The following is a 16,445-nucleotide window of genomic DNA, read 5'->3' as shown; positions in this document are numbered from 1 at the left end:
TAAATTGCTAGCTGCAAGCAAATAAACATTTCAATTTAACTTGATGACTGCAATAAAAAAAATGTTACAAATTTCTATTATTTAATTTGTTTCCTAGTTGTGAAATTTGATACCTTAAATGTTAACTATGAACTTTTGAACCCATTACTCAATGTATAATTGTTGCTATTGATAGGCATGTGTAAAAATGACACGTTTATTTGAATTTTGCTGAGATAAAATCTTCTTTTTGTTATATTAGAAAAAAGAATGCAATTATGGGGCTCTTTTCGCATCGTTGAGTAATATATACAAAATTCATCGCATTTTCAATTCGTCTTGTATGAAAGCACTTTTCCCTGCGTCACGATTCGCAGTGCCAATCGGTCTTGTGTAAAATATTCGGTGACAGTCCGAAAAGTACCCAAAGGAACAAACGGCGGTAGATCCTTCTCATCCATGTGCCAATTTGTCAACGTATAGTTGAAGTTCTAAAAAAGAAAATCATTTCTTATTACATTTTATAGAGTTTAATATGTGGGGTTTCTCACCGTTCTTAGAGGACAACTTAGATTTCCATGTATATGCTTTTTAAAACTCTTCACGTAAATTTTAAACAAACCATTTCGGTGAGATGTTTTCAGGAACTGACATGCATCCAAGCGACCATCATATAGCTTTATTTTCTTCTGGTTGGATGTCTTCCAAAAATCCATGGTTGTGTGCATTAATATATCCTCCACATCTGACTTCACAATCATCTCGCCGTTAACGTAACTCCGATTGTTCAGATTGACGATTCGAAAATCTATATGCTGTATCAAATCGCGCATTTTATATTTAACTGCAAACTCATTCATCTTTATGCGAAAACTCCGCTCCTCACACTTTAGGCAAATGTGGTTGGTAAACCACAGTAGCCAAAACAAAGTAGACGTGGCCAACGCGTTCATTTTAATGACAGTCGACTGCGATTAGGAGAGCTGAGGGCACAAATATGGAATTATGGTACATTCATAAAACCAGCCAATTAAGAACTCGTTGCTTGATAATAAAATAATTAGTATAGTTTTAGTAGAAGGGTGTAAGAAAAAATACACAATTTTGTGCATCCGAACAAGTCTATCTTAATTGATATTCTTGTATAATGCTTTGAACATAATAAATAAGTGATGGTTTTTTAATAACATTTTTTACGTATCAAGTGGGTTGAGTAAAATATTTATTTCTTTATGTGATGAAAAAACGTTTGTCTTTTAATGTTTCATTTCAATAAAAGGCTTATGATCTTGGCAAAACTGCCCCATGTGCTACAACACGTATTATCAATCGTTGTTGGGTAAAATATTCGGTGACCGTGCGGAATTGGCCAACAGGAGCAAAAGGTGGTAGCTCTTCTTCGTCCAAAAACCAATCATCCATTTTGTAGGTAAAGTTCTAAAAAAAAAACCATAATATATTTATGAAAAGTCTTACTATAATCGAGTAAAACATACCGCTTTAAAGGGACACGACAAAACAACATTGGAATGTTTCTTAAAGCTCTTCACATAGAAGTAGAATAGTTTATTTTTGTGAATAGTTCGGAGTATAAGACATCCATCCACTCGAACGTCGTACAACTTCATTTTATTTTGGGCATTTGGCTTCCAAAACTCCATTATAGCGCGAACATTCAAATCTGAAACTTCCTTTTTCAGTTTCATCTCGACGTTGACGTAGCTTCGATTATTCGCTTGATACAAATTACAATCCATTTTTTCGAAAATGTCTGGCACCTTATACTTGATCGCAAACTCATCAAAGAAAATCCGTAACCTGCGATTTTCACATTTAGCCAAATCCATAAGGAAGTATAGTCCACATATGAAATATAACCTTTTCATGGCTATTGTTTTACTAAAATGCCTTTTGGTGATTCTTTTCAACTCTCAATCAGACATGTATTTAACTTTTTGTTTAATTAAAGATGGTTTCCAATGATATTATTAAAATAATGATGAAAAACGCTGGGCATTTTCGATTTTAAGTCATTATAACTGATGATTGAACATTGCTGTATTATTTCGTTTGTTCAAGCGGTGAAATTTAACAACAATCGACTGCACATGCGTTATTATTAAATAAAATATGTAAATAAATATAATTGAATAATTTGTACAATCATAATGGGCTTTCCATACATTAGAATAATATATTCCAATGCTGCCAAAGTCATACATACATGTCTCAATTTATGAACCATTTTTGCCACGCCTGTCGATTGGTTAATGTGACAGTAATTATCGCAGTAATCGAAGCGAATCCCCAATATGAAAATTATTTTTGGGCTTTGCACATAATTTTCATTTCTATTTTATTGAAAAATCGCATTAAAAGATATTTTAGTCTTAACGTTTGCTGAGCAATCGTCCATCGATTTGCATGTGGGCTAATAGTTTAGATTTGTGCTTAAAGGACATTTTCAAGCGATAAGTGCACTCCGGCAGTAGATCTGGCAGCATGGCCTCGTCTATGTAGGCTCTATGCAGAGAGTAGTTAAAATTCTAAAAATAAGAATGAATTCAATTTAAGTAAAGCTCAAAGGTAACAAGGTTAACATGCAAAGAATGTTCACTTAGTTCGGAAAAGCATGCTACACTTTTGATATCTATTTTTACCATTGATTTAAATTGATATACCATCTATTGATCACTTTCAACTCACCGGCTTAAGTGGACACTTGGGCTTGGTGTTCAGGAACTGCGCATAGTTATTGTACAGCATTCTGATAAACTTATTCTTATAACCATTGTTGAGTACCGAACAAAAATTGAGCTGAACATTATATAGTCGTAGTTCCGGTCGCTGAGGACGCGTTATGTCCATCGATGAAGTCAATGTTAGATCATTCACCAATCGATTAATCATCATATGGCCAGATAGATAACTGCGATTGCCATCCTGTTCGACCACCGCACTTTGGGACAGGAACAGGTCTCGATCATCGACAGTGAAGGTGAAGTGATCGACGAACACCACATGGGCACACAAAGAGCAGTTGATCAGCGAACTGAAAACGAGAAGACGCAGCTTGTGGAAAGACATTCGGAAGACGGTTGACTTGGCCAGTGGATTACTGGCTGGCTACGAAACAACTACTAATGGGGGATTCCATTGTGCTCGTAATTATGAGCTGACGGAGCAAAGCCTAATGGCTTTTTAAATGGTGTCGTCTGGTCTAAATTGCCGCAATCTCTCAATATGTCAACAATACGTATTCATATACACATAAATAATTTTTTCCATGTTACTTGTTTCTTCGTTCTTTTTGGGTCTTTGAGACGCTTTCAGATGTGCAAAAAAACAAAAAAAAAAAGTGTATATAGTCATGTATACCCTTACATACCCTCTTATTAGATTAAGTTATGTTAGAATACACATGGCGCTAAGCTTTTTGTCTGAGCTTAGCTTTATTTTTAGTCAGTAGACAAGAAGACCTCGATCTGTACACATCATTGAATAAACCCTCAATTTGTTAAGCGAAACCTTTCGTTTTGTTTTAACCCCTCTTTAATCGACAAAGAAGTCGATGGGTGCTTAACTGAGGAGTTCAACCTTCAACCTACAGACGACAACGAAGTCGTTTCTGGAGGCAACGATCTTTTGGACACAACGGTCTCTGCTCGGAAGGCCCTATCAACCTTCCACATAACTGGCGACGAGGATCAACACAGAAAAAATAAGGAAACCAGCCATACGTCAAGAAATTCATTCGGAACCACAGTAAGCTGTTCTTATGTAATTTAAGTCCGGAAATCTTCAATACGTTAACCAATGCACGTGGCCGAGTATAAAGAGGAACATAAAACATAACTGGAAAGCTTTGGAACACCTGCATGTACGGAGTGACGAAACCCAACCTGGAGAAGAAGAACTTAAGCTGATAAAATTTTTTTTTTCTTCGACAAAGCTCTTTATACTAGCTAAGATAAGAAACTAAAAGCTAACTATTAATACTTGCGAACCTCGAGAGAAAACAAAGAAATCTAAAATGAACGAAAATAGCTTAGCCGCATTTAACTCAACAATGAACTGCATCAAGTTAATACAAAATTTTGATGGTACTGATACAAATCAATTGCCAGATTTAATTACACAAATAGAAAATATCCTTCCTTCTTTTGATGTTTTCGACACGAATACAAAAAATATTTTGTTTGGCTTTATAAAAAATAAATTTGTGGGATTATGCAGGCCAGTGATTCATAGGCATGGAAATATGACAGAGTGGGAAAGTTTTAAACGTGTAATTCTGAAAAATTTCGGGGAAAAAGAAACAAGCGATGTCTTAATGGATATGTTAAAATTGTGTCGAGTGGAATCAACTATAGAAGAATATTATAACAAAATTAATGAAATTTCGAATAGGGTACACAACCGGATACTGATCCATGACGACAAAACATACACCACATTAGAAGTGAACCGAATTGCACTCCGCGTTTTTAGAGACAACTTGCCTGAACCTACAAAAACGTTAATATTCGCGAGAAACCCAAATTCCGTAGAGGATGCCTATAAAATCATTGAAGATGCTCGGCATCAAAGCTACACATTATACGGACCAATTCGAAGAAATAATAGGTACAATAAACCCAACTTCAGAACCAATTTCAGTAATGATAATAGAAATGTAAACGAACCAGTCGTTACAGAAAGAAGCCTTGATGAAGCCAATAGGTTTCAACAAAATAATGTTGAACAACAAGAAAATTCAAGAACTGAAGGTACGCCTAGGGTAAATAATAGAAGGCAGGGATATCAATATCAATCGAATAATAGCTCAACTTCTAATTCTGCTCGAGTCTCAACAAATAGTCGAAATGTGCAAAGCTCTGAGCAAAGCAGGCGTAGTTTCGAGCCAATGGATATTAATCAATCAAGTGTAAATTTTCAGATAGAGGATCAAGACGAATACCATATATAGAAGTTCAAGGTAAAAAGAGGCCATTATTATTTATTATTGACACTGGAGCAGAATTCAGTGTAATAAATGATAATTTGTGTCACCCGAAGTGGAAAACAGACATTGACATAGAAGTAAAAGCAATGGGAAACAAAATTAAAATAAGAAAATTATGCAGGTTTCCATGTTTTCAAGAATTTGAAGCTGAAGGTTATATTTGTGAATTTCTAGAGTATAATTTTCACAACTATTTCGATGGGCTAATTGGCTGTAACATACTTAATGACTTGCATGCAGTCATCGATTACTCAAACAAAAAGATTCAACTCAATAATGTTTATTTAGATCTTTTAGTTCAGGAAAACCACTTGGATCTTGGCATACATAACTTAATTCCAATGAACTTAATTTGTCCACAGGCCAGATCCTCAATAAATGAGCTTATACAAAAATTCGAACATATTTTTTACAAAGAAGGCCAAGACCTAAGTTTCACAAGTGAAATCAAACACAGGATTATTACAAAGAATGATCTTCCCATTTATTCGAAAACATACAAATACCCAGAAATTCACAAAGACGAAGTTAACCGGCAAATAGCAGAAATGTTAGATCAAGGAATTATAAGACACTCTAAAAGCCCATATAATAGTCCTTTGTGGGTTGTTCAGAAAAAAATGGACCAGTCCAATAAGCAAAAGTGGCGGCTCGTCGTAGACTACCGTAAACTTAATAAGGAAACCATTGAAGATCGATTCCCGATCCCAAATATAGACGAGATTTTCGACAAATTGGGCGACTGTAAAATTTTTTCAACTTTAGACCTTGCAAAAGGTTTCTATCAGATAGAAATGGACAACAAAGATGTGCACAAAACAGCCTTTTCAACAACCAGTGGCCATTACGAGTTCCTTCGTATGCCTTTCGGACTACGGAACGCACCTTCAACATTTCAAAGGCTAATGAATAATATCCTTAGCCCCTATACCGGACAATTTTGCATTGTTTACATGGATGACATCCTTATATTTTCTAAGAATATAGGGGAACACGTCAATCATTTAAGCTGTATCTTCAGCTGTCTATCTAAGGCAAATTTAAAACTCCAATCAGACAAATGCGAGTTTGCCAGAGAGGAGATTGAATTTCTCGGACATACCATTAATTCAGAAGGTCTAAAGCCAAGTCAGAAGAAAATTGACGCAATTTGTAAGATAAATTTACCGACAAACCAGAAACAAATTAAAAGTTTTCTAGGCATCACAGGTTATTTGAGGCGCTACATAAAAGACTACTCCAAAATTGCCCAGCCCTTAATAAAATACTTAAAGAAAAATTCTAAAATAAACACACATGATCAAGAATACGTAGAAGCTTTTCAAAAACTAAAAATCCTAATAACAAGCGATCCGATAGTCGTTTACCCAGATTTTAACAAACAATTCACGATAGTTACAGACGCAAGTAACTATGCATTAGGCGCCGTGCTCATGCAAGATAATAAAGTAATTTCTTATGCTAGTCGTTCTCTTAAAAATCATGAACTTAATTACAGTACAATAGAAAAAGAGCTTCTTGCAATCTATTGGTCAACAAAATTCTTTAAATATTATATTTATGGAAGAAAGTTTATAATTAAAACCGACCATAGACCCCTAGTTTGGCTTAATAATCTAAAGGAACCCAACCTAAAGTTACAACGTTGGAAAGTGCAATTAAACGAGTTTGATTTTGACATAACATTTATAAAAGGTAAAGAAAACGCTTTAGCAGACGGACTTAGCAGAATTGTCAAAGCATCAACAGAAGAGTATGATAAAAATGCCCAAACAAATATAGAAATTAATAACTTAGATATATTTATGCTAGAGAACACTAACACATTACCGGAAGTTACGCCTAAGACAAAAATTATAAATGAAGATTTCTCGAAAGATCTAATTCATATATTTGCCAACGATATTGACGATTTGGAAACTATTCACAGTGCGGACTCAGACGATCTTAATTTTATTAGTATTACAACTAATTGTCTAAACGTTTTTAAAATCCAAATACAAATAATAGAAGCGGAAAGCGATTTAAGTACCTTCAAAATTTTGCATAACAAGAAAATACGACATATCTTTAAATCAAGCGGAAATCAGGAAAATATGCTTAAGTTCATGCAAGAGAAACTGCCAGAAAAAGGCTTAGTTGTAATATTTTGTGAAAATTTAAGTTTATTTGTAAAATTTCAAGAAATTTATAGGCAGTATTTTTCAAGTAATAAAAATTTAAGAATTCTAAAGTCAGGTACATTGTTAGAAGACATAAATGATAAAGAAAAACTCCTGAAGATTATCGAAAACGAACACATAAAGAATAATCACAGAGGCATTAACGAAATTTTTATATCTATAAGAGAAAAATACTATTATCCAAAAATGCAAAAGTTTATTCAAAATTATATTAACAATTGTAAAATTTGTAATTTAGCCAAATATGATAGACAACCTATAAAATATAATTTTAATATTACAGAAACGCCAGATAAAATAAACGATATAATTCACATAGACATCTGGTATCCTAAAAGAAACATTATGTACGTTACATCAATTGACAAAATGTCTAAATATGCCACTGCTCAACATATTAAAGACAGATCTTGGATTTCTTTGCTTAACGCAATCAAATTAAGAATTCAATACTTAGGAAAGCCGAAAAAGATTGTAACTGATAACGAATTCGATATTGTCGTAATTAAGCAATTTCTCCTCGAAAATAACATAGATATACACTTTACAACTCCTTATAAGAAAACTGGAAACTCTGATGTGGAAAGATTGCACTTAACCCTAAATGAACATATGCGATTGTATAATGCTGATCCAAACAATTTTGACACTATTCAAGAAAATGTTTATAAAGCAATTGTTTGCTATAATAACACAATTCATTCAACCACAAATATTAGACCGATAGATTTATTTAATAATATACTTTGTCACGAAGACATCTCTAAACTATCCGAAAAGCTAGTAAGAAACAAACAAACTTTAAATGCAAAACAGGATAACATAAACGAGTCAAACTTCTCAAATATATTTGTAAAAAATAATCAAGTAGGAAAATCAAATCCAAAATATAAAGAAATAAGTAATTACACTCAATACGGTAACTACTTGATTAATAATAAAGACAATAAACGAAAAATCTATAAGGATCAGGTGAAACGGAAATATAAATATCAAAATGAAGATTGTGAAACCTAACATTTCTGTACTCCTATTATTTACATATGTATTACTTAATGAAATAATTTCAACCACATACTTGAAACTTACGCTGGGGGAGTCATGTATACCCTTACATACCCTCTTATTAGATTAAGTTATGTTAGAATACACATGGCGCTAAGCTTTTTGTCTGAGCTTAGCTTTATTTTTAGTCAGTAGACAAGAAGACCTCGATCTGTACACATCATTGAATAAACCCTCAATTTGTTAAGCGAAACCTTTCGTTTTGTTTTAACCCCTCTTTAATCGACAAAGAAGTCGATGGGTGCTTAACTGAGGAGTTCAACCTTCAACCTACAGACGACAACGAAGTCGTTTCTGGAGGCAACGATCTTTTGGACACAACGGTCTCTGCTCGGAAGGCCCTATCAACCTTCCACATAACTATATGCTTGCACTCAAAAGTAAAATGAAAATGTTTCACGTATGGAAAGATTGAGTTGAGAAGGCGGCTAAGTACAAAAAAAGAGTAAAAAAGAAAGGCATCAAAAAAAAAAAAAGGGGGGGGGGGAGAAAGCGAAACGCTATTTTCACGACCATAATGATACTCAGTATAAAATGAAGTATGAAACTTATGTACGATAGGGAAAGCCATAAGTCAAGTTAAACTAAGAAAAAACACCATGACATTGATAAGTGCTTTTAAAACATTTTTAAACTATTTTAAATCATTCCATTTCGATGCGTGCAACAATAGTTTTAATGTGCATATATATTTACTTATAAAAATCGATTTTCTTAAAATGCTTTTTCGAATGCTCGCATGTCGAATACACCCGGTTCATATCTCGTCGTGTTCGGGGCCCAAAACGCGACCCCAAGGATGTCAACAGAAATGTTAATAACACCAGCGCTGCCGCCGACACAGTCGCCTCGCCAACCAACTGCAGCTGGAAGGATTCAAGGATGGGGCTGGCGACAAGGATGCAGATGGTCGGGCTGGATTGCCTGGCTACCAGTCCAAATGTCCAACAGCCCAACAGCCCGAGCAAAAACAGTGGCCTTAAAACAGAGAAGCAATGCGCACCGGAGTGGAGCGGAATGGAGTGGTGTACGGCAAAGTGAGGCAAAGTAAAGACGAGCCGGGCATCGCAAGCGGCCCAGTCGAGTGTAGTTCAAACATCACACCTACCGTCTGGGATCTGGAGAGTCTCGACTCGTCTGCGGATGCTGCTGTGGTCCATATTATGTAAACATTTGCCGGGCTTAAATCTTTATTATTATTTTCCTTCGTTTTTTATCGCTGCGTTTACCTCCTGTGCATCCCAGCTGGTTGCTATCGCAATCCTCGTTGAGTGCGTGTGGGTGTTTGTTAGCTTTTTCCACGGCATTGCGGATTCCTAACTCGGAGATCTCAATCGGAAATGTGTGCGATTTTGCATGAGACAATGGAAAGAAGTGCACTTGTAACATCATTTTTGGCTCACTCAGTTTGGATACTCGTACAACGAATAAATCCTATACTATACTAATCTGAAGGATTCACTTTTTGCCAGCTTAAATATTTGTTCCTGATAATAAGTGAAATGAAAATACTGCATTTCGATTGAAACTTAAGTATTGTACTCAGTTACTTTGCTCGCATATAATTTGTTTATTCAATTGTTTGCAGCACTTGACTGGAAATTAGAAATCAATATAATTTGCTTTCAATACGCCTGCTGAGTTGCGATACTCAATGACCTGTTCTTTTCGCCGTGAAGAAAACAAACTAATTTTCCCATTTTCATATACCAATTTCACTAAGTGACCAATTTGTACGAGTGCAATTAACACAAACCATCCGTGCTCATGGGCCACGGGAAAATTCTTCTAATGGCCAGCGTGTGCTTGGTAACAAACTGAAAAAGATTGTTGCGTTGCATTTTAAATATCAAGGTGTATATATTATGCAAATTTGTGCAATTTTCATTCAAGCCTACATATATGAAGCTCTGCGAAAACCACAACGCCAGAGACCTTAATTAGTCTTTGTGAGCGTGTGAGGCTCATTTCATATGCAAATTGCAGTCGATTGGTTTCGCATTACATAATTAATAATTCAATGAGAATGCTTGTCAATCACACGCACGACTACGCCCACCAAGAAAACCATGACAACGGATGGGACATTTCGAAATCAAAGTAGGTATCTTGTGGTTTCTTTTTTTTTAGCAACTTTGAGGTTTAGTTGCACAATTTACACACAGGCAAGCTTTTAGCTTTGACGCACTGCTAAATTCTAAAAATATGGCAAAGTAAATATAACATCTATGCCGAAAATTTGCTTACATCGTTACAGATAGCCAAAATGGCCTCTGGTCTGCGTGTATACATAGATACCAATATCTGCGTCATTGCCGATGCCTATTTGGGCCTATTTGTGCAATCAATAAATTTTACAGTCGAATGCACAGGTGGTGGCATCAACAATTTACGCATCTATGGGGCGCCTCTGCAGTTGGCACCAAACGGGAGTGGCAGCCCCGAAGAAGATGCACAGAAAATGCCGTTTGTCGAAGGCAAAATTTATTAACATTTTCCGATCATTTTCCGCTCGTTAAACTGTTTCTCGTTCCAATTGGTAATAAACAAAGTTAAATGTTTAAATATTCCCCTTGATTGAACTATTTCTGTGTGCAATTATATTCGAGCGATTTAAATATTTATTAGCTAACTATGGCCAAAACAAGCATCAACAGCTGTTGATAAAATGGCTTTTGCAGCTGAATAGTATTCAGTGCTTTGCCGAAAATCCACCGTCTCTGCTGCAGACACTCGTTAAAAATCACTTAAAATTCCATCATCATAAATTTGTCAAAAAATGTACTCACTTGCTGTGTGAGCGGAGCTTTAACGTGTCGACATTGATGCTGTCTTTTGTCTACTATCGCAATGGCTTCCTCGTTTGGGATTAGTTTTCCGACTACCACAATGGTTTTATTTTCCATGCACAACTGTCTCTACAAATACCGCGGAAATTATTGTATTAAATTGCCTTGGCCAAGGTCGTACGAAAGTTAAACTTCAAGTGGTTTTAACACTATTTTAAACAATTGTTTCGGTACTGAAAAGTAAAACATAACTATTTTAGATTTAATTTCCATTAAAAGTGCAAGCCAAGCCGATCTAAGTGTAGATTTCCTGGAAAGGTTCTCGATAAAACAAAAACACTATTTAAAATTTAAAATAAGTTGGAATTTTGTTTATCTTCTTGCAACAAATTTTCCAACACTGTGAATTCATGTTTAAAAAAAAACTTCTTGAAGACAAATGAGCTTCCCTTTAAGACCGACCGTTCGCCGTCTAAGTTTTCCTATGACAACCTTTAGTTTATTACTTTTGCTTTATGTTTTCGTCAGTTGGCCGAATGTTTTATTTTAGCGGCCGTCGCAACAGCAGGGTGCAACTTCCATGGGGCACACACATATACACACATGTATATATAGTCGATAGCCCGAATTTAACAGCTTTTTGTGGCAAGGTCTTTTTGGCCATGGCTCCATGGTGACTTCAATTTTTGGCAACAGAACGCAGCTCAAAACTTGCTGCAATGGCAAAAAAAATGAAGAGGAGAAGAACCGAACGAAAAACTCACCCAAGGCAAAAAGGCAATAACAAAATATTATTATCAGAATCATTCATCATGTGGCTGCAGGCAATAAATTTTGGGGCTAGCTCCCAAATGCAACAACAACGTTGTCAGTAGAGCCCAGTAAGAGAATAACTACAATAATTGTAGCAGTTGTAGGTAGCAGCTAAGTTATTTGAGTAGTAGGTAGGTAGCTATAGCTATCCGGACTTTTGGCTAACTGTTAATAAATCGCAGTGCCAGGCAACACAGTTAGCACTGTTAACTGTGGGCCAACAGCAGCTGCTGATGTGGCGCCACCCCTACCCCCAACCAAAGTACCGCCTACCATCGCCCGCCCATCTTAGCCCCACCGCAGACGCATAAAAGTTCGGGGGGCTTTAGCCCCGCAACGAACTTTAACTTTAAGCGAGGCGTGGCCAGAGCTATAAAGCATTAACATAAAACTCCGAAAAATACAAAAGACGACGGAGTGGTAAAACAAAGAAAAAAATATTGGTAAGACGAAATGAAAATAGTTACTGCTGAGAATTTGCCCTGTTTTTATTTCAGGAGGCAGTCAGCTGCTCAGCCAAGCTGTAAATTTGCGCATTACTTAAACGATTTTCATCTATTCTGAATTTTTGTTCACTTAGCTTGACAGCGACGAACGCAAGAAAATTTGTACAAAGGATCGGAAAAGGCATACAAATTAAAATGCAAAGTGAATTAAAGAACTTGAATAAGTATGACTTTTAAAATTATTATTAAAGATGATGAAAGCAGGGAATTGCTGTTCTGATAAAATAATCTATGTTCTCTTGTGCATAATGCCATAACTTCGCTTGCTTGATAATATAATATCATACTTGCACTACTTTTCTATTAAAGTCTATAAATAAGTGATATCAGGGTATAATGATACGGTTAGCTCTGCACAAAGGGAAGTATGTACAATGATTATACATACATATAGAATACTTAGTGCAGCTTAAATTTACTGACTGGTAGAATAAGTAATTTACTATGTTCTTCAAGAGTAGTCTGTCTACCTATAATATTTAAATGGACCTAACCAACACTTGGCTTCCTCTCATTTGCAATTGCAACCATTCGAGCCAGTTCCTCTTTGATACACATTTTGCAAATTGCATTTCATTGTTCCACTTCCTTCCCAGCCAGTACCGTTCTCATTTGTAATCATTATTATGGTCAAAGTAAACGAAATCGTCAGCTCCGTAGTGCCCAGCATCATAATCAATTCAGTTGGAAAATGCATTTCCCCAACCCGCCTGCCGCTGCATTTGATATTCGCGCTCATCGTTATTCTCTTTGCCACTTGTTTGATAAATAATTGTTCGTCGTTTAGTAGGTACATACTCGTAGTACACCATAAACATGCAAACTTAAGAGCACATTGTATATATATAGTTCGTGTATTGAGTGTAGTGCAAAGCGGGTGACCACATGCTGTGCTCCGCCTCGCGTCTTCCTTTGGCTAACGGTGCATTGGGGCAACCGCATAGCTATAGCTAGGCCATAAGCTAGGCCATGTACTTTGAAAGCCTCATCGCTGAGCCCTGACCACATCATTGAATGCAAAATGCGAAATGCAATGGAAAATGCAAAATTCGAAATGCAGAAGCGGCGTAATTGCCACCGCATCAGCATCAGAGAACCAAGCTGAAACCAATAAACCAGCACACGTCGATTAGTTGCACATGAGTGCGGCAACATCGAGTCTGGTCGTCAGGTGGTCGAAGCCACTTTTCCACCTCCGAATTGCACCCTTGTTACTGCGGCTGCTGGCCAAGACTGACCGTCGTCGAAGCTGCAGACAGTAAGACTATTTAAGCCACGTCTTAAGCACGCCGGCTTTAGGCCATTCGACCTTTTCGGTCGCATTCATCAGTTCAGCTACAAAGCTTGGTTGCCTTAGAATGTACGTTGAAAACGTTGTTGAAATATGTATCTGGCATTCTCTTTATCAACTAAAACAACCATTTAAATATACTATTGTCATGCTGTGCAGTTGCGTGCACAGAATGTAAATTTCCCCGGTATTTAATGCTCAGTTGGAAAAAGTTTGTCGCAAATTCATGACTTCCATTAAAGTAATTTCAAAAAATAATCTTTTATGTGTAATCTTTTATATTGTGTGTTCGCAAAAACAAAAATTTAAAAATAAATCATATATATTTGTTATTGACATTGTAAAAGCGAAATTAAATTTTAAGAAAAATCCTAATTGTTGATTCATTTCAATTGATTTAATTTTCAAGTACGTTCTAATTGTATACATTTTCAATGATCTTGTTAATTTCTTTCATTTTTTACCCTGTCCGAAAACACGAATGTGTAGAGCAAAGTGTTTGACCCACGTTAACCCAAAGTGTTGACCCATGTTAACCCAAGCTTTAGTTTAAGCGACAGTCCGATGGTGTCGCCTATCTTAAATATATGACGAAGGGGGCGAGTGGAGTCGGTGGAGGCGTGGTCAGAGGCGTTTTTTGCACCATCGCCCCCAAAAGTCTGCAGTCTCCTAACTGCAGGCTAACCGAAACCCAACTAACCGGTGATTGTTCATTTGGTATCGATGAGGAGCAGTGCCTTCACCGCATTCCATGCGGCTGAAAAGCGTAGAACGGCCATGAATTTTGCATTTTCAGTTCGCCCGTATTTTTAGCTGGGTCCGTCCACTGTGTGCTGTGTTGTGCTGGGCAGGCAGGCAGGCAGGTCTGTGATTCATCAAAAGTGCGACGACAGCTGACAGGCCGACAGCTACGCATAGAAATGAATTATACAAAAAGTGGGCAGACAATGGGCCAACACCCCCCTTGGGGAAACACCTGAGGTGGTGGCTAGAAAGACGCGAACTTCGTGCGATTATTTTTTATTAGTTGATCCCGCAAACCAGTTGACAAAAGCCAACGAACGGCGGCCAGAAGAAAAGACTGGGAAGTAAATTAATCAAATTGAACGAAAGTCGTATGCTCTTATAATATATTAGTTCAATATCTAATCAGAGAATTTAAACTGAAGGTATTAAATGACGATCATATGGATGAGTTCCTATGACTAAACATAGTTAAAAGTTTGTTATCTAAATGGTCTTAAAACTAGATCAGTGCTATTAACCACATCTACGTCATATCTAAATGTATTATATATATATATAGATAAAAAAAATATAACATTTATGCAACATCTTATTATCTTATCATGAAAGTCTTTGTGTTGGTCATGTGGTTGCATTCCGCTCTTTGATCTTTATGCATTAGTTCATTACCAACCCATTTCCTTATATTCACACGATTACATCAGTTCTATACGGCAATTATTATTATATTATTTAAGTCGCCGATAAGATGCATTCAAGGTTGAATCTAAAGTATAATGTACATGCAGTTATTCCGATTCAGAAATCGCCCACGCCTTAAACGAGTCGAGGCCTGAATACTCTTATATCTCTAAGAATTTAATCGACAGATTTGTACACATCATAAATCATATGTATGTGCATATATCACTAAGAGGTAACAGCTGGTGCTTAGACTATTCTCCCAAGTGTTTTGAAACACAAGTGTTCCGAAAGGAGGGAAAAAACATGATGAACACTCCGGATACAAAAGAGTCCACACACATTTTATTTTATAGCATATGCACATCTGCTTCCGACTATAAGTACTTTTATACTGTACGTATATATATACATACATATGTACATACATATGTGCTTACAAACATATGTACAGAATTTTGCAGATCGTTCAACTCAATTTTGATAGTTTCAATAGAAAAGCTTGGCATAGCAACCCCGAAAAATCATACATTGTATGTAGATCGTTTGTTATGCCTCGTCATGCTTACGAAATTACACTGAACAAGTTTTCCATTTTACTAAAAATATGTATTCAATTTGTTAAAATGAGGGATTTTTTAAAAACATCTTTTTTTATGAAGTATGTTTTTATGACTCACTCACTTTGGAAGCTTAGAACATAATCTCTGGAGCTCTTGAGCTGAATAGAATATCATCCTTTTAGTGAGACAATTGTGAAATTGTCTGCGGTGTATAGCCACATGCTGAAACGTTTGCAACACTGTTTTTAGGTTTTTTGGCTTGATGCCTTCTGGCATTTAATTCCCCCGGTCGAATGGTTTGCCAACATTATGACAAAGTTATGATACTCTTTCCTGGGAAAGTACATAAAAAGAGCCAGGCCACCACGAAAGGAAAACAAAGCAGCAAATAAAGCAAAACACCAACAAATACCAAAAAACGTGCTGAACAATGAGTGCTACGAGTGGGGAAACAGTGGTGGGGTTTGTGGGGGTTTCGGATTGATTCCCAGTAAAAATCAATACCGATCTATGTATGTACATACATATGTATTTAGCTACCACACATTGCATAAACTGCAATATCTTTATATACAAATATTTATATTTGACCACTTAATAGCAATTTATTAAAGTGTGATCGATTGTTGATAAACTGATTAACTTTGAATCGTTCTGCGCATCCCCAAATTAAATTATCTATGGGTGCCCATGCGAGTTTAAAGACGGCACCCTCCCTCGCTAGCCCCATCTCTTTCGCTCCGCTATCCATCTCGCTCGCTCTTCTAACAATCGCACCGATTACGCTGTCGCATAACGTTTGAAGATGACGCGCGGTTGTTGT

The 16,445-nt window shown here is 36.4% G+C and overlaps 4 protein-coding genes across 6 annotated transcripts in view, besides 1 other annotated feature; 1 reads left to right on the top strand and 3 right to left on the bottom strand.

The window, feature by feature from the left end:
• Positions 1-16,445, top strand: part of B4 — a 48,705-nt gene that overhangs the window by 18,422 nt on the left and 13,838 nt on the right. The window lies entirely within an intron of this gene.
• CG33642 (uncharacterized protein) lies at positions 171-932 on the bottom strand (the record flags this gene model as incomplete). The annotated part of the gene is made up of 2 exons (NM_001032086.2): positions 171-470; positions 531-932. 2 exons carry the CDS (start codon positions 930-932, stop codon positions 309-311), a joined length of 564 nt encoding a protein of 187 aa, NP_001027257.1. The 3' UTR covers positions 171-308.
• Positions 1,086-1,865, bottom strand: CG33641 (uncharacterized protein; the record flags this gene model as incomplete). Its single annotated transcript, NM_001032085.2, has 2 exons — positions 1,086-1,416; positions 1,476-1,865. The coding sequence occupies 2 exons, from the start codon at positions 1,863-1,865 to the stop codon at positions 1,261-1,263; spliced, it is 546 nt and encodes a 181-aa protein (NP_001027256.1). The 3' UTR covers positions 1,086-1,260.
• Positions 2,370-3,066, bottom strand: CG33640 (uncharacterized protein; the record flags this gene model as incomplete). The annotated part of the gene is made up of 2 exons (NM_001032084.2): positions 2,370-2,525; positions 2,686-3,066. 2 exons carry the CDS (start codon positions 3,064-3,066, stop codon positions 2,370-2,372), a joined length of 537 nt encoding a protein of 178 aa, NP_001027255.2.
• Positions 3,346-8,594: a mobile genetic element.

This window comes from Drosophila melanogaster, chromosome 2L (assembly GCF_000001215.4).
Source record: "Drosophila melanogaster chromosome 2L".
NCBI lineage: Eukaryota > Metazoa > Arthropoda > Insecta > Diptera > Drosophilidae > Drosophila > Drosophila melanogaster.
The sequence above is the reverse complement of the archived record's forward strand: the minus strand, read 5'-3'. Positions and strand labels throughout refer to the sequence as shown.